At 41.3% G+C, this 19,364-nt stretch overlaps 1 protein-coding gene and 1 non-coding gene across 6 annotated transcripts in view; one reads left to right on the top strand and one right to left on the bottom strand.

Moving 5' to 3' along the window:
* The window catches only part of LOC101866259 (phospholipid-transporting ATPase FetA), a 40,447-nt gene that overhangs the window by 7,017 nt on the left and 14,066 nt on the right, over positions 1-19,364 (top strand). The window contains exon 6 of the mRNA XM_065530386.2: positions 1,977-2,065. Within this exon, the coding sequence (XP_065386458.1) occupies positions 1,977-2,065 (89 nt within the window). The remainder of the gene's footprint in view (positions 1-1,976; positions 2,066-19,364) is intronic.
* The window catches only part of LOC102120280 (ciliary microtubule inner protein 2B), a 188,949-nt gene continuing 171,918 nt past the window's right edge, over positions 2,334-19,364 (bottom strand). For all 5 annotated transcript variants that reach the window (XR_010581522.1, XR_010581521.1, XR_010581524.1 and 2 more), the window contains one exon: positions 2,334-3,350. This is a non-coding gene — a transcript (ciliary microtubule inner protein 2B). The remainder of the gene's footprint in view (positions 3,351-19,364) is intronic.

The following is a 19,364-nucleotide window of genomic DNA, read 5'->3' as shown; positions in this document are numbered from 1 at the left end:
AATGAAATTCCAACGTATCGGTTCTACCTTTGTTAGAGGAAAGCATTGCGTTCCAAAACCACAGGGCATTCATGAGTCTCTTTGACCAGATCTGGACACAGGAGAGGGTATACATACAGAGGAAGTACAATAGAATTACCATGTGAAGGGGGAGAGTATACATGTGAACTATTCCCATGAAGAGAGGATGGATACAATGCTTATTACAGAGAAAAATATAATGTAAAAAGTTCATGCCAGAGAAAAGTCACATATGGATCATTAATAGTGGCCCCTCTTGAGATGTCATTTAGAACCACAATTCATTATATTTAGTAAGAGATTTTCTTGGGTTATGATGTGGTTCAGGAAAATGGAGGAAGCCTCTGTGCTACCCCAGTCCCTCAGTGACAACAACCATAGTAGGAAATATCAAGAAAGATTTACCACAGTGAATATTATTCAACTCAGATTCCCAGAGCTCCCCTTCTAGAGCATCTACTCCTAGACATGAGTCTTCTACACTCCTTGCTTCTGTGAAAACTAATGAGACCAAATCCCTAGGGAGAAGCTTAAGAGTCTAGGCTGAGGCAGGAGAATGGCGTGAACCCGGGAGGCGGAGCTTGCAGTGAGCTGAGATCCGGCCACTGCACTCCAGCCTGCGCGGCAGAGCGAGACTCCGTCTCAAAAAAAAAAAAAAAAAAAGAGTCTAGGGAGGCCCTGGTGGAACTTCTTTCATTGGTTCTTGATTTAGAGTGGCAATGACGAGGCTACCTAATTCCCAAACTCAAAAGACTTAAATTAGACTTATTTTCTTTACTGTATATACTTCAGCAACTACTCACACACAATTGCCACTCATAAAAAGTTCATTTTTCAGCAAAATGTTTTTCTTTCCTGAAAGGAATAACAGTGAGGCTGCCAACCAGCACAAATGTAGTTAAGTTTTCCCAAGGTTGGTTACATTGTAGTATCTTTGGGAAGCTCTGAGCAGAGACTAATGCCAGCATTTTGAGGTATTTGTATGGAATTGAGTTGCTGTTCCTGCTACATGATGTCCAAGTTCTATGATGATTTCTACCTTCTTCCTGAAGCCTGGGGCAAGTCAGTCTAAGGACCCTTAGAAGATATGGTACCTGTAGCTTCCAGGCTGTAAGCCAAACTTCTCATGTCTTGAAGCCCTTTGAGGAATGTTTAAGAGGAAAGAATGGCATAGCTTATGCTCTGCACTCCCACCGTTTGTCCACATATCAGAGATGTCCCAGCTCCCCATGTGTAAACATTGATGAAATTCCTTTACCTGTCCTTTATCAGAACACATGTTGGAATAATGGTCAGATGGTGAAAGGCCAGAAAAATTGCTGCTTACAGTTTCTTCTAAACCTCTTACATTTTCTCTGGAGCCATAGCTCAAGTTAGTAATTTCCAGCTCTAGTCCCATTGGCCATTAAAAGCTCCTTACTTCTGCGTACCATCTGCCCTGTCGTGAAGAAACATGGAATCTCTGTCTCTCAGCTCCAGAGGAGTCTCAGCTCCCCTGCTTCCACCTCAGAAGAAATCACTGCCATTGCCTTTTTGTTTCTTCCATTCCCAGTTAGAAACTTTCAATATAGCCTGAGCCAGCAGTGGGCTTCCTCAAAAGATGATGGGGCTCTCTTTATCAGAAAATTCTTTCCCTAAGCTAAATAAACCAGATGGTGATAAGAGAGAAGCTTGCGACTCCTCTTCTAATTTAACTCATCCATGAAAGTTGAGACTGTCTGAGGAGCTACAAAGAGAGGGATCTGCATGAGTGTACTTTAAAGAAGTCGTTGGAACTATCCTTAGAAAAAATTTTCCGTTTTTTGAGTTATTGAAAACTGTGAGCCCTTCTCTAGGACTTTATGAGCATTGGAAAGTGGTTAGGTTAGATTATCATAAAGATACAGTTCAACCAATTCCAAGCCTCTGAGTATGTTCAGTGATTCTAATATCTGATATCTTCCTGTTTTATTTAGGGCCAGACACCAAATTAATGCAGAACAGTGGAAAGTCCACTTTTAAACGAACACAGATAGACCATCTCATGAATGTCCTTGTACTCTGGGTAAGTTAAATACTTTTTTTTTCTTTGTTTCTTTACAAATAGACATACTTCCCTTCCTTTCACAGAAGAAATGGCATTTCCAGTTCAGAATTTAGCTGTTTGAAAGTCTCAAGCAGTCTTAGGATCCCAGAGATTAAGATCTGAGGCAGAAAAGAACAGACAAGTTACAAGAGAGTCTAGCTTATACCTCTGTTAGAAAGAATAGTCACAAAGTATTTAAAAAGATATTATGCTTTGATTAGTGTACAAGAATGGATCAAGGACCCAGTTTAGAAATTAAGACATATTTTTATTTTCTTATAATCAGTTTTATTCATGACCACTTTAATAAAACCTTACTTAGACTAATAAAACACCTAATTTAAACTGAAGATTTTCAAACTCTTTTCTTAGAGGAGTCGTAAGGTCTGGTGCAGTGGGAATAGGGGATATCAAGTGGATATTATTCTAGCCTCCTCATTTTGAAGTTCTTGCTTTAAAAAGAACAACTTCATGTTTATCTATTTTATACAATTTCAGTTGTAAAAATAGAGGGTGTTCTACTAAGAAGTGAAATTTGAAAAGCACTACAATATATAACAATCAGCTTTGATAAGAGATGTTTAAGTTGAAGACTAATAAATAAATTATTTCTGCTATCTGATATAAGCTGACTTCATTCTTCCTAGATATAGACAGATTAATTTCCTCTCTCAAACAGCTTCTTTGCATAGCTGAACAGTTCCTGTAATGCCTACACTTGATCTCATAACTTTTCAATTTATTTTTACTGTATTGTTTAGACTCTGAAAACTCAAAAAATACCTTTTCTTTGTATAATCTTATCATTAATATTTGAATTATAAACTGCCTTTTCTTCTTTATTATGGGAAACATCCCAGATCCTTTTCAAAATCCTTTGGATCTAGCAAAAGGGATTTTAGAAAATTAGGAAGGTTCGTTCAGCTCAAAAACTAGTATTCATTATACTTCTCTTTCTACTATTGAGTAAGTAGTTTTCAGCAGTTGATCAAAGTTCCATTTCCTAGTTTCTTAATGAGGAAGACAATCATGGTCAAGAATTCAGGAAGGTAACATGGGCAAATATGCTTTTGACAACATTAGCAACATATATCATTAGACAGTAGGCTAGGTCATTTAGCCTAGGCTTGTCTTCAAAACAGGATGTCTTCAAATGGGTGTGATGGCCCACACCTGTAATCCCAGCAGGTTGGGAGGCCGAGACAGGAGGATTGTTCAAGCCCAGAAGTTTGAGAGCAGCCTGGGAAACAGCGAGACCCCATCTCTATAAAAAACAACAATAAAACACAAAAACACAGGTGGAACAAGATGGCTGAATAGAAGTCTTTATTAATCACCCCCCACACCCCCACAGAAACACCAAATTTAACAACTATCCACATATAAAAGTACCTTCATAAGAAACAAAAATGAGGTGAACAATCACAATACCTGGTTTTAACATCATATCACTGAAAGAAGCATTGAAGACAATCTTGAATTACTGATGCCACCATTCCCCCATCTCCTGGTGGCCATGCATGGTGCAAAGAACTTGTAAGCTTTGGGGAGGGAGAGCACAGCAATTGTGGAACCCTGCATTGAACTCAGTGCCGTTCTGTCATAGCAGAAAGCAAAACCAAGTTGAACTCCACTGACACCCACCCATAGAGGGAGCATTTAGACCAACTCTAGCCAGAAGGGAATTGCCCATCCCAGCAGTCAGAACTTCAGTTTTCTCAAGCCTTACCACCTTGGGCGAAAGTGCTCTGGGGTCCTAAATAAGCTTGAAGGCAGTCTAGGCCACAAAGACTACCATTCCTAGGCAAGCCATAATACTTTACTGAACTCAGAGCCAGTAGACATGGGGTGGGGGGGCAGGTGCACACAACCTAGTGAAACACCAACCAGAGCAGAGAAGGTAATATTAATGCTACCACTCCCACAACCCCAGGCAGCACAGCTTACAGTAACAAAAGTGACTCCTTTCTTCTGCATGAGGAGATGGAAGAGTAAAGAGGCCTTTGTCTTGCAAATTGGAGACCAGGTCAACCACAGTACCACAGGGCAGTGGACAGAGTCATGAGGCCCCTATTCTAGGCCCTAGCTCCCAGACAGCATATCTAGATATACCCTGGACCAGAAGGGAACCTGCTGTCTTGAAGGGAAGGACCCAGTCCTGGCAGGGTCATCACCTGCTGACTAAAGAGCCCTTGGGCCCTGAAGGACCAGCAGCAGTACCCAGGTAGTACATTATGAGCCTTGGGTGAGACTGTAGAGTGGCAGCATCTAGATGTGCTGGCTTCAGGTGAAACCCAGCACATTCCCAGCCATGGTGACTATGGTGAGAGACTTCTGCTTGGGAAAAGCATAGGGAACGGTAAAAAGGACTTTGTCTTACAGCTTAGGTACCAGCTCAGCCACAGTGGGGTAGAACAGCACGTGGGCCCTTGGTGCCCCTGATTCCAGCCTTGGCTCTTGGATGGCATTTCTGGACCTGCCTTGAGCCAGAGGGTAGCCCAGTTCCCTGAAGGGTGAGTCCCAAGACTGACAGTATTCAACACAAGCTGACTAAGCCCTTGGGCCTTAAGTGAACATTGGCAGTAGCCTGGCAGTACCCTCCATAGGTCTTTGATGGTGGCCATGGGGACTGGCTCCTCTGCCTGTGGAAATGGGAGGGAAGAGTGGGAAGGACTTTGTCTTATGGTTTGAGGGTCAGGTCAGCCATAGTAGAATAGAATACCAGGTAGACTTCTACGGTTTTTGACTTCAGTCCCTGGCTCCCAGACTGCATCTCTGGACATGCTGGGGGCTGAGGAAATTCACAGCACTATAGGAAAGGACATAAGCCTGGCTGGCTTCACCATCTGCTGATTGTGGAACCCTGGGGCTTGAAGTGAACATAGGCAGTAGCCAGGTAGTGGTCACAGCAGGCCTTGGGTGAGACTCAGTGCTGTGCTGACTTCAGGTGTGACTCCAGCACAGTCCCAGTGGTGGTAGCCTCAGAGTTGCTTGTGGCATTCCACACCCAGCTCTAGGTGGCTTGGCACAGAGATAGACTAAATCCGTTAGAGAGAAAAGAAAGAGAACAAGAGTTTCTGCCTGGTAATCCAGAGAATTCTTCCAGATTTATTCAAGACCACCAAGGTGATACTTGTATCAGTCTCCAAGAACTGCAGCATTACTGGGTTTTGGGTGCCCTCTAATGCAGATATGGCTTAGATCACAACACCCAAGTCCTTTCAAATACCTGTAAAGCCTTCCCAAGAAAGGTAAAAAGAAGACCAGACTACAGAGACTATAGAAACAATTAATATCTAACTCTTCAGTGCCCAGACACCAACAAGCATCCACAAGCATCAAGACCATTCAGGAAAACATGACCTCACCAAACAAACTAAATAAGGCACCAGGGACCAATCATGGAGAAACAGATATGTCACCTTTCAGACAGGTAATTCAAAATAGCTGTTTTGAGGAAACGCAAAGAAATTCAAGATAACACAAAGAAGGAATTCAGAATTATATCACGTAAATTTAACAAAGAGGCTGAAATAGTTAAAAAGAAACAAATTCTAGAGTTGAAAAATACAATTGACATATTGAAGAATGCATCAGAGTATTTTAATAGTAGAATTGATCAAGCAGAAGAAAGAATTAGTGAGCTTGAAGACAGTCTATTTGAAGATAAACAGAGAAGATAAAAGAAAAAAAAATGAAGCCCTCATACAAGATCTAGATAATAACCTTAAAAGGGCAAATCTGGCTGGGTGCAGTGGCTCATGCCTGTAATCCTAGCACTTTGGGAGGCTGAGGTGGGCAGATCACGAGGTCAAGAGCTCAAGACCGTCCTGGCTAACACGGTGAAACCCCGTCTCTACTAAAAATACAAAAAATTAGCTGGGCGTGGTGGCAGGCGCCTGCAGTCCCAGCTACTTGGGAGGCTGAGACAGGAGAATGGCATGAACCTGGGAGGCGGAGCTTGCAGTGAGCGGAGGTTGCATCACTGCACGCCAGCCTGGGTGACAGAGCGAGACTCCATCTCAAAAAAAAAAAAAAAAAGGGCAAATCTAAGAGTTTTTGGCCTTAAACAGGAGATACAGAAAGAGATATGGGTAGAAAGTTTATTCAAAGGGATAACAGGGAACTTCCCAAACATAGAATATATTAATATCCGAGTATAAGAAGGTTATAGAACACCTAGCAAATTTAACCCAAAAAAGACTACCTGAGGCATTTAATAATCAAACTCCCAAAGGTCAAGGATAAACAAAGGATTCTAAAAGCAGCAAGAGAAAAGCACCAGATAACATACAATGGAGCTCCAATACTCCTGGCAGCTGACTTTTGAGTGGAAACATTACAGCTCAGGAGTGTTATATATAAAGTTTCAGTACTACAAAAGAAATAGCACTCGAATATAAAATTTTATTTTTGATTCTCAGCAAGGCAAGTTACTTCTATATAGAAGGGTGCGCCCTTACAGATGGAACAATGGTGAGCGCACACTTGGACAAGGGAGGGGAAGGGGTTCTTATCCCTGGCTCACGTGGCCCTTGCTGCTGTGTTGTTCCCCTATTGGCTAGGGTTAGACCGCACAGGCTAAACTAATTCTGATTGCCTAATTTAAAGAGAATGATGGGGTGAGTGCTTTGGCAGGAGTCAGGGCAGAGCAGGTAACAGGAAATTGGAATGAGTTAGGGTGGAGTAGGTGATTGGAATGTAGGGTGGAACAGGTGATCAGAATGAGTCAGGGTGGAGTAGGTAATCGAAAAAGTTTGCTTAACGAGGAAGTTTAAAAGTAGAAGGCAAAGAATTGAACATATGAACATATTAATTCTTTGAAAAGAAATTTAGAACTCATATCTAATAATCCCTCCCCTTGTATTTCCTTACAACTTTCTTTTCAAACTTTTTTTTAAAACACGTCTTGGCTTAGTTGTTTCGCTTGATTTTGTAAAAGAAGAAGCTTCTCTGGATAAGGTGGAGGATAGTTAAGGGAGGTTTTAGTAAGTGCCATTTTTATGAGCCTCTGCATCTACTTATGGATGCATGGTATGACACAGCACCTGACAAGAATAAATACACCTATTACGGCTGCGAAGGAGGTATTTGAGGCTATTATTCCTTTCCATTTGCCGAACATTTTTTTTTTTTTTTTTTTTTTGAGACGGAGTCTTGCTCTGTCGCCCAGGCTGGAGTGCAGTGGCCGGATCTCAGCTCACTGCAAGCTCCGCCTCCCGGGTTCACGCCATTCTCCTGCCTCAGCCTCCCGAGTAGCTGGGACTACAGGCGCCCGCCACCTCGCCCGGCTAGTTTTTTGTATTTTTTAGTAGAGACGGGGTTTCACCGTGTTCGCCAGGATGGTCTCGATCTCCTGACCTTGTGATCCGCCCGTCTCGGCCTCCCAAAGTGCTGGGATTACAGGCTTGAGCCACCGCGCCCGGCCTTGCCGAACATTTTTTTTAGCCATCCTGTAAAGGGGTCATTTACCCCTGAGTTGCTGGCTAACTCATTGGATAGAGCAGTCAGACCTTGCAATGCTTTTGTTATACTTTTATTAGGGGTGGTGTTTGGGGTGAACCTGTAACATTGAGTTTTAATCATGACGCAAACTCCTCCTCTTTCTGCTAATATCATGTCTAAGGCTATCCTATTTTCCCAAGCCATCTGGCTAGTAACCCCTAATTGCTCAGCTATTCCTTTAACAGCATCTCTAGTGTAGTTAATAAATCGCTGTTGATTGTAATAGACATAGTTTAGCCAATCTACATTTTTATTAATTGTCACCCACCAAAATATTGACTCAAATCCTGCAGCTATTTGATTTTGGGCTTTAAGTTGATCTGGTATTCCCTGTGGGACTTTAATTGTGTCTAAATAGACGTAAGAGTTGAAAGACCTATAATGGGCTTCTCTAGCTTTACAATATCTTATTTTTCCTTTCTCTGGTTAATGAAATGCCAGGGTGAAAGGGATAGCCAATTGGACTAAAGCCCAAGTGCCACTCCAGTTATTTGGCAGAATGTCCAGTAAAGGTCCATCACAATACCACCACACATCTGCTTGGGGATGAACAAGGGCTGACTGATAAGCTCTTTTTTTTTTTTTTTTTTTTTGAGACGGAGTCTCGCTCTGTCACCCAGCTGGATAAGCTCTTGAAAATTCTTAAGCTCATTGCATCCCTTCAGGTCTCCAAGGAACGCTAAGTTTCCTTCCTGTCGTGAGAGACAGGAAGTGAACTTAGTGTTAGGAAATGGAAGCTGGATGGCCTTCGGGGGCTGACCTGCAAGGTTCCGGATTTCGGGATATAGCAGAGTGAGAGCTTGGCATGACTTGTTACCCCAGGCTGTAGAATCTTGGAAAAAAGCTACTATGCAGCCCACGCCTGGTTGACTGGAAGACCAAGTGCAAAGGGGACAATCTGAGCCTCTGGCCTGCTGTGCACACAAGCATAACAATTGCTTTTGTTTAATGTGCCGACAGAATATTTGATCCATTTCAACCAGGCATTTACATCTTGGTATCCTGTCTCAATTGCCAAAGTTTGTTTTAAGTCTTTAACTTCTACCATCACTCTCTTGGCCTTGTCATTAGATGGAGGAGGATCAATGGTTCCGATGTGAGAGGTTTTGGAAAAAGGCTTAGAGGCAGGTGCAGGCGGCAGGGGATCAAAGAAATGCATTTTAAAGAATCCAATAGGGTCTCTCCCTGAAACCTCAGCACCCATACCATAAAACCGGCTTAAAGAAGGGAACCAGCTTAGAAAAGGGGAGAACTTTGGGGGCTTGAAATAATAGCCTGTAGAGGGTTGCACTGGTTTAGCTGACAGGGGGGCTGTCCCTTTAGTAAAATGAATGTATGGTTTTAGGAAATTGCAAAAACGGGTTGGGGCAGTCTATCCTTGCTCTTTAGTGGTCCACAGAACGTTAAATCAACTACGCATAAAAGTTATACATTGGGGGGCAAGACTCCTGATTGACACTGGGGTCTTTATTGAAATCTCCCCAGATTAAATGGTCCCAATTTACTAATGCCCATTCTGAGGAGAGTCAGGAGAGACAGAGGTACTTTTCTGTCTTTGACTTGGCAAGTCCCCACAGGGTATAACAAGGCAATCTTTAAATGCAATAGTTTGAGGCAAAATTGACTTGGTTATGTTAATAACTAGATGGTCAGCAATAGAGCGAGGAAAGAATAAAAGGAATAGAATAGATAAAAGAGTTAAATTTTTCTTAGCTTTAGTTTGGTAGGGTTTTCCCCTGGGATTGTGGTCCATGACTCTGGGGGGGATGGCGCTTTGACTCGTGTGTGATGAGTCCATCCCTTTTTCGCTGTACGAACAATAGTCTCAGTAGTTAGCAGCACAAGGTAGGGTCCTTCCTAGGCTGGCTCGAGTTTTCCTTCTTTCCACCTTTTGATGAGAATGTGATCTTCAGGCTGGTGCTGGTTTACTGGAAATTCTAGGGATGGTACCTGTGCTAAAAGTCTTTTAGTTTTGAGGGAAAGGAAAAGTGGAAGATAAACCAAGTATATAATTTCTAAGAAATTGACCTTTTGTTTTAAATGTGGGGACATCAGCAGTGGACTTTATAGTCTTTGGTGCCCTTCTTACTGAGAAATTTCCTTTAGCACCTATTTTTATTAGTTTTTAGACCAAAGAAAGCCAAACACCGTTTTGTATTTAATAATGCTTCCTGTATGATTTTTATACCAGATAAGCTAAATTTCACCTTTATATTAGTGGGTTGTTAATGTTAAACTTAATTTTAATACAACCTTGTAGACATATTTATCCAATTTTTAATGTCTGACCATAAGGTAAGGTTTTTATAGACTCTTTTTAACCTTTTTTATAATTTTTGTTAAAGGCAGGTTAGTGCTTTAAGAAAAACTTGTTGTGCTTTTATTTTAATGTTCAGTTCACAGAAAAACTGTATACCTCTTTAACTTTAGCTAATATGTTTACATACAGAATTTCCTTTACAATTAACATTTTAAAACTTGCTTAGACCTTTAAAACAAAAAAATGTATTTTTAACCTTTTAATGTAGTAAAAATTCACATTCTTATGCCTCTTTATAATCTTTTTACCAAAAGTATATTTTACTTTCCTTACACACTTTGCACATATACTGTTTCTTCAATAGTTTTATATTTAGGAGGCCTAATTACTTTTAAATTATACAACATCTCTTGCATAAATTTCCTTTTATAACCTTTTTTTTCCCCACGACTTTCACAGATAATTCTTTGACATGCCTCAACTTTCTGACTTGTTGTAAATATCCTTTTTTTAAAAAAACAATTAGTTAATTTATTTTAGGACAAGAATTTACCATATAACATTCTTTTTACATAAACTCTCCCCCCTCCTTTTTTTCTTTTTTCTTTAATTTTCCTAAAGATGATAACCATTCTTTTCTGAAGCGAACTTCCTTCATGTCTGTGGACTAGACTGCCTAAGGCCACAAGATTAGAAGTTAGGATAATACATGTTACACTGTTAACTTTTAGCAAACTTTACTTTTGTTGAAAACCTTCTAAGTTTGGGATTTCAATTCTCCTTTGCTGTTAATAAGACCTTGTTTAGTCTAAATTAACTTAGAATTGGTATAGATGGTTCCTTCCTGGTTCTGGGAGTACTATAAGGCTTGGCTGAGTGCAAACAACTTGCAGGTTTGAGCAGACCAGTTATCAGGCAATTTTCCTAACTCTGCTTCTACAAGAGTTTCCCTGTCAATTACTGAATACCCACTGTGGTTTGTTTCCCCCCCACCCCAATCACTCAGGGGGGAACCATTTATAGTACCGTCCTGAAGGGAGTTCCTCCTAGGTCTGGTCAGACCTTTGTATGGTAATTAAGATTTAAATCCCCGGTTAGGAAACCTACTAGGTTAAGGGAATTTTCAGTGGTTAATGATAAATCATCTTTTTCTAACAGAATAACCCTATACTTTAAGATTTTTGAGTTAGTAAGCTACCTTTTTGCTTTTTGACAGGATAGTTCTGAACTGGTGAGGTGTGCTCACAATGAGGTTTCCTCTAAAAGTTCTTTTTCTGGTTTCTTCTGTTAGCAAAGGAGTTGCCGCTACACACTAAATGCATTTGGGCCACCCACTGGTTACTGGGTTACGGATTTCTGATAGAAAGGCTACAGGTTGTCAGTGGCCTCAGTGCTTTTGGGCTACACCCTTGTTTACGCTGACAACGAGGTGGTATTGGAGTGTTATAGGGTCAAGGAGAAGACCTTCAGTTATCAACTACAGGTTTTAAATTTACCCTGGCTTTTAAGGGAATAGGTGTCATGCGCGTCTGTGTGAAGAGACCACCAAACAGGCTTTGTGTGAGCAATAAAGCTTTTTAATCACCTGGGTGCAGGCGGGCTGAGTCCGAAAAGAGTGTCAGCGAAGGGAGATAAGTGTGGGGCCGTTTATAGGATTTGGGTAGGTAAAGGAAAATTCCAGTCAAAGGGGGCTTGTTCTCTGGCGGGCAGGAGTGGGGGTCACAAGGTGCTCAGTGGGGGAGCTTTCTGAGCCAGGCACAAGATAATGTCATCGCTTAAGGCAAGGACCAGCTATTTTCACTTCTTTTGTGGTGGAATGTCATCAGTTAAGGCGGGGCAGGGCATTTTCACTTCTTTTGTGATTCTTCAGTTACTTCAGGCCATCTGGGCGTATATATACGTGCGAGTCACAGGGGATGCGACGGCTTGGCTTGGGCTCAGAGGCCTGACAATAGGTACACTGTTTTTTCTTTACTACTTCTATTTTTCTCTTTCTTTCTCTCTCTTTGACTCCCTCCTTTGTCTCTCTGCCTCTTCCCCCGGCCCTGCCTCTCTTTCCCCTCTGTCTGCCTCTTTCCCCTCTCGGTCTCTCTCTGCCTCTCTTCCCCCCGCCCACCTCTTTCCCTCTCTCTCTCTCTCTGCCTCTCTTTCCCTCTCTCCTCTCTGTCTATCTCTCTCTCTTCCCCTAGGGTAGGGACCTGCAGGAGTGGAGCTGCTCTCTCTTTCCCCAAGAAGAAAGGAAAGGGCGGCAGCGGCGGGGGCCAGGGGCGGGATAGGGGTGTTGTGTCAGATTCAACCCTTGAAATTAGCAGAAGGCTCAACCCCTCAACACCAAGGATGTCTCACCTTGCCTGTCCTGGAAGGCTCAACCCCTCAAACCAGGGGGTGTCTTGCCTGTCCTGGAAGGCTCAACCCCTCAAACCAGGGGGCATCTTGCCTTGCTTGCCCGGGAAGGCTCAACCCCTCAAACCAGGGGGTGTCTTGCCTGTCTTGGAAGGTTGACCTGTTTCTCCCCTTTTCCCCCTCTGAAGGTCCTTTGCACACTTCCTACTCGTGCTTTTCTCTCGCCACTTCCCCAAGGTAGAATCAGGACCTTCTTAGTGTTGGCATGCCAGTGTAAATCCTACAGCAGGATCCGCCCTAAGCCATATGAGGTAGCTACGGAACCACAGAGAGGACCCACTCACTCCTTCCAGCAGTAGGACTTGTCACTGTTTCATGCGTCCGTGTGAAGAGTCCACCAACAGGCTTTGTGTGAGCAACATGGCTGTTTATTTCACCTGGGTGGAGGCGGGCTGAGTCCAAAAAAGGAGTCAGCAAAGGGTGGTGGGATTATCATTAGTTCTTACAGGTTTTGGGATAGGCGATGGATCTCACAAAGTACATTCTCAAGGGTGGAGAGAATTACAAAGAAACTTCTTAAGGGTGGGGGAGATTATAAAGAACATTGATCAGTTAGGGTGCGGCAGAAACAAATCACAATGGTGGAATGTCATCAGTTAAGCTATTTTCACTTCTGTGGATCTTCAGTTGCTTCAGGCCATGTGGATGTATACATGCAAGTAACTGGGGCTATGATGGCTTAGCTTGGGCTCAGAGGCCTGACAGTTACCATCCACACGAACAACACCGCAAGCAGGGTTGTTGGTGATCATTCACGCGCATACACATTTAGCCCTCCAGAATTTGACCACCAAGGAAGTACTTTACTGGCTCCCGTGACATCTCCTTCCTTGGTCTGTGCACAAAGTCATTGCTGCAGTATGTGAGGATCCTTTAAGCTAGGTTGCTGGCCAGTACCCCCCGCACCCCCCGTGTTGCTGAGAGCTCAGGTTATTCCTCACACTGGGTGGGTCTAGATTTCTCACCCCTGAGGCCACCACAATAGGGCAGGGTGCACCTCCTCACGAGAGAGAACCAGAGACCATCCCGGAGGGGAATGTAATCCCGGATGAGTCCCCCAAATTGTTATATATATAAAGTTTCGGTGCCACAAAAGAAATAGCACTCGAATATAAAATTTTCTTTTTAATTCTCAGCAAGGCAAGTTACTTCTATATGGAAGGGTGCACCCTTACAGATGGAACAATGGTGAGCTCACACTTGGACAAGGGAGGGAAAAGGGTTCTTATCCCTGGCGCACGTGGTCCCTGCTGCTGTGTCATTCCCCTATTGGCTAGGGTTAGACCACATAGGCTAAACTAATTCCGAATGGCTAATTTAAAAAGAATGATGGGGTGAGTGCTTTGGCGGGAGTCAGGGCAGAGTAGGTAGCAGGTAATTGGAATGAGTTAGGGTGGAGCAGGTGATCAGAATGAGTCAGGGTAGAGTAGGTAATTGGAATGAGTCAGGGTGGAGTAGGTAATCGAAAAAGGTTGCTTTACGAGGAAGTTAAGTTTAAAAGTAGAAGGGAAAGAACTGAACATACTGACATATTAATTCTTTAAAAAGAAATTTAGAACTCATATCTAACAGGAAAGAGTGGCATGACATATTTAAAATGCTGAAGGGGAAAAACTTTACCTAGACTAGTATATCTAGTGAAAATATCTTTCAAACATGAAGGAAAAAGAAAGACTTTTCCAGACAAACAAAAGTTGAGCAGTTTCATTAATATCATACTTGTCCTACAAAAAAATGCTGAAGAGAGTCCTTCAACTAGAAAGAAAAGGACGTTGAGCAATAAGAAATCAGCCACCATGCTTGGCTTCATTATAGTTTTGATTTGCATTTCTCTGATGATCAGTGATGTTGAGCACCTTGTCATATGCCTGTTTGCCATCTGTATGTCTTCTTTTGAGAAATATCTATTCAGATCTTTTGTCCATTGTTAAATTGGACTATCAGGTTTTTTCCTATAGAGTTATTTGAGCCTCTTATAATCCCAGCATACAGGCAACCAAAGCAAAAATTGACAAAATGGTATCACATTAAGTTTAAAATCTTCTGCACAGCAAAAGAAACAATTAGCAAAGTGAAGAGACAACCTGCAGAATGGGAGAAAATATCTGCAAACTGTCCGTCTGACTGATTAATAACCAGTCCCAAACAAAAGAACTGCTTTTGAAATAAATTTAACAACCTACCTGCAGAGAACTAAGGCTTGTAAATGTGAGTGTCAGCCCTTAGAGTAAAACCCACTTAATTTAAAATTTGGGGGGCTTGAGTTTGCCTGCAAGTTTCTTGTACACCCTAGGGTGAAATTTGTTAAACAACATATTCTTTCTACCTACACAGAACTCATGGTTTCCCATTCAGAGGAGTAGCCTGTTAGGAAAACAAAATTAACCAAAAGAAATGAAATCTACTCCAGCAACCTATAATAATCAAACTATTATTTTACTTATATTTTTAAGTGGACTAGAGGGAAACAAGTAGCATAAAAAGGTGGATGAGGATGAACAAATAGAATAACTGACTCTGGAAGCTGGGTGTGGTTCCCAGCTACTTAGGAGGCTGAGGCAAGAAGATCACTTGAGCCATGAGTTCAAGGCTATAGTGCACCATTACTGCACCTGAGAATAGCCACTGCACTCTACCCTTGGCAACATAGCAATATCCCATCTTAAAAAAAAAAATACCTGAACCTAGAATAAACAATTATATTTCAGGGAAGAGAAAAGAAAAGAACTTTAAAACATTTTTATGACTATTCTCAGAGAAAAGAAGCAATTACATATCTAAAGTAAGAATAGGTTGCTTTAAAAGGGGGAAAGAAGAAAAACATCTAAGAACAACAACAAAATAGAATTTGGGGGAGCAAAAATGGGATTGCTATTTTTTTTTAAAAAACCCATTAAAGGATTAAAATCTCTCCTGGACCATAAAACAAAAAGACACAGAGATAGAAAATATGAGAGAAATAATATGTTTTTAAACAGAGGGTCAAACTAGAAAGATTTAGTTATAAAGAGAAATCCCTTTAAAATTCTCATAGAGATAAAAATAAGATATTAACAAAAATTAGACTTAGATTGGTATCAGATTTCTCAAAAGCACCATTGGGTCCTAGAAACCAGTAGGGTCATACCTTCAAAGTGCTTAGTGAAACATATTTTGACCTAGAAATCTGTACCCAGAAAAACTACAAGTCAAGTAAGAGAGCAAACTTGTTCCTACCCTAGGACCTTTACCCTTGCTGGCAATGTCTGCCCCCAAGTCTTTGCATGGCTTGCTTCTTTTTCATCATTTAATGCTACCTTTTCAGATAAAAGGGCTCTAACACCCCCACCAAGACCCTCTATTCTATTAACCTGTTTTATTTTCCTCACAGCATTTATCACTAAATGATATTTTTTTCATTTCTTGTTTGTTGTCTACCTCTCTCCATAAGGATGTTGTCTTTTTTCACTACTGTGTCCCTAAGTCCCTGGAACTATCCTTGACATATAACGGGAGCTTCATTATTATTTGTTGAGTGAGTGAAAAAAATGAATGAACGTCTTAGCCACCAGATTATGAGCCTCTACAGTAGAAATTACACCATATTCATCTTCATATTTTTGGAAGTGCCTTGCACAAAGTAGTTCTTAGTAAATCTCTATTGAATTATTAAATGAAGAAATGTCCTTGAATTAGCTAGGTTCTTATCAGCTCAGCAGTTTTGTTTCTGTGGTATTTGTGCCAGGACATTGCCGATGTAGTGATATGTAAAACACTTCCATTTCTTGAAGTAAGCTGAACCAGAAATCCTTCCTGATTTAAACACTTCATTTTCCCCCATTTTTTAGAAATGCCTCTTAGAAGAAAATCTGACAGACACAGGAAGCACGTTTAGCAAAGCTGCTTCCTGATGAGCCCACAGCTGAGCTGGGGGTTAGATCCGTTCTCTCTCCCCAGTGACCAGAACTCCCAGTGACAATGCCTTCTAAATCATGATCTATTAACTAGGAGTGTATTTGTGAGACAAATGAGCAAAGTGCATGAAATTGAAATGGTGCCAGAGATCCAGGATCTCCTTCTGGGGTAAGGCACAATGTAAAGCACAGATGTGAAGGGTCAAAGGCCCCAAGGAGTGCTTTCTTTTGACAGGCTGCCTATGAGGCCAGGGAGCACCTTTATGAGACCAATGGCCTTGGTTCTAGGTCAGTTTTGTCAAGAGTGACAAAATTATTTATTTCACTCTTTATTGAAGCCACGTTTTGCTAAATGGGAGGCTGTCTGCACTTCTTTGGTCTGACTAGGTCTGGTATTATCTCTAGGGTCTGTAGCAATAACCAAACAAACTAATGATTCCTTGTTTCTTTCTCCTTATAGAAAGGAAGTAAAGTGAAGCTTTAAAGACTAAGTACCAAAAATCCCTACCACAATAAAAAGAAATGTAGAACATCTGCAAGGGCTTTGAAGGCCTCATGATGGCAGGAAAAGCTCTAGCAATGAAGAAAGAAAACACTGTGCCCTACACCTTCAGGATTCAGGCTGTGGGGGAAGCCCTGCTTTCTGGGGCTTGGGCTGATGAGAAGTGGTCTTCCTTTCTGGTGGCTTAGTGTGCGCAGTAGAACTCAAACTCAGATCAGTAACTCACTGAGGCTTTATCTGAACCATGCGAATAGCTTTGTTTTCACATGATTAATTGAAGAGAAAGATAAAGAAGTGGGAATAAGATTGAGAAGGAAAGATTGCATGGCCCCAGAGAAACCCTCATCACAAAAAGCTGAGCTACTCAGCATGAATCTGGATTTGGTTAGGAATAAAAGCAGATTTTATGTGTTTTGTCCCAATTCTCCTTTGTTTTATTGTTCCCCGGCCCCTCACTCAACTCTCAAATACCAGTTTTTGATATTGAATATTAAGTGTTTAGTGTTAATTTTTAAGTAATACTGGTTTTGATTATGTTTTAAAATAAGATCTTTACCCTTTAGAGCTATATATTAAATTATTTACAGATGAAATTGCATAATGTGACAGATTTGTTCTGGGAAGGCAGGGGAAGAGGAGGTTTGGATGAAATTAGACTGGCTATGAATTGACAATTGTTGAAGCTGGGTGATGGGTACATGGGTGCATGGGGGTTTGTTGTCCTATTTATATACTTTAATTGGTGTTTTAAATTTTCCATAATAAAAAATAATTTAAAATCTCAGTTTCTAGGAATGGTCCCAGTTAGACCTGTTCCTCCTACTTTTCTAGTCTTGTCTTCAAAGACCTGCCCATCAGTGGCACAAAGATGAGCCCTTCCATTACCTAGCAATGGGGATGGGTTGCTTTGAGCCAGCCATACTTTGTGACCAAGGTCACAGATGTGAAGACCGTTGGGTAGATGTAAAGACTGTTGGGTAGACTTCGAGGTGGTTCAATAACATCATGTTGTCTCTAGAGGCATGTGGACATATCGGGCTGGTAGGAATGTAAAATGGCATAATAACTTTGGAAAACATTTGGCAGTTTCTTAAAAAGTTAAAGATAAATTTGCTATAGGATCCAGTGATTCTACTCCTAGATATGTACAAAGGAAATGAAAGCTTATGTCCATGAAAAGACTTGTACACAGATGTTTCATACAGCCTTGTTTGTAATAGCCAAAAACTGGAAAAAACCAAATGTTCAATAAAAGAAAAATTAGTACACAAATTGTGCAATATCAATACAATAGAACACTACTCAGTATTAAAAAGAAATGAACGATTGATAGATGCAAAAACATGGATGAATCCCAAAGTCATTATGCTAAGTAGTAGAAGCCAGAAAAAAGAATATATACTATATGATTCCATTTGTATAAAATCTAAAAATTTCAAATATTCTAAAGTGTCAGAAAGCAGATTAGTGGTTGCCTGAGGACCAGGGGAAGGGAGAAGTGGGAAGGAGGAATTACAAAGGGCACGAGAAACCTAGGAATAATGAATATTTCATTAACTTGAGTATGGTGATGGTTTCACAGATATGTGTGTATATGCGTGTGTGTGTGTATGTCTAGTATATAGTTGTATACTTCAAATATGTGCAACTTTAGGGGGATAGTGACTGAAATGGGACATAGGGTTGTTTCTGGGTGCTGAGAATGTTCTATTTATTTGTTCTGGGTGTTTGTTCCATTAGTGTGATTACTTTGGGAAAATTCATCAACATATATCTGTGATTTCTGCATATGTCTTTATGTGTGTTAACAATTAAATGTTAAATAATGAAAAATAGAGGGCATCAGATTAATCTGGAACCATGAGTAGTATAGTTGTATTAGTCAAAGTAAGATAACCAAAATAAAAAACAGCCTTAAAATCTCACAGATATGTGACAATACAATGAAGGTTTTTTTTGGGGAGGGGCAACTTGCTCCACCAATAACTCAAGAATACTCTAGCCATTCTAGCTAATGGCCCCACCAACCTCTTGGATTTCAGGATCTTCTACTGGATTCCCTGCATTCAACTAGCAAATGGGGAATAAGAGAGAATAGGAAGACTCACACATGATTTTTTTTTTTTTTTTTTTTGAGATGGAGTCTCGCACTGTTGCCCAGGCTGGAGTGCAGTGGCGTGATCTTGGATCACTGCAACTTCTGCCTCCTGGGTTCAAGCGATTCTCTTGCCTCAGCCTCCTGACTAGCTGGGACTACAGGTGCACGCCACCACACCCCACTAATTTTTGTATTTTTAGTAGAGATGGGGTTTCACCATGTTGACCAGGATGGTCTCAATCTCTTGACCTCGTGATCCGCCCACCTCGGCCTCCCAAAGTTTTGGGATTACAGGCGTGAGCCACTGCACCTGGCCACACGTGATAGCATTTTAGGGCCAAGCGTGTAAGTAGCATAATCACTTCCATCAACATTGCGCTGGCTAGAACAGAGTTACATATAACTGCAAGAGAGCTTGGGAAATGTGCTCTAGATATGTGCTCAGAAGGAAAAAAAATAGAATTTAATGAATACATATGATTATCACTGCCACAATCTACCCTTCTGATCATCATATCCATTTCATTTTTCCTCCCACATATGGAACACCCTCATCATCTCCCCCAAATCCTACCCAGTCACTGCATCCAACTCAGAGTCCAAGATCTCTCACTGAT

This window comes from Macaca fascicularis, chromosome 15, assembly GCF_037993035.2.
Source record: "Macaca fascicularis isolate 582-1 chromosome 15, T2T-MFA8v1.1".
Taxonomy (NCBI): Eukaryota; Metazoa; Chordata; class Mammalia; order Primates; family Cercopithecidae; genus Macaca; species Macaca fascicularis.
This window is presented reverse-complemented; position numbering and strand designations above follow the sequence as displayed.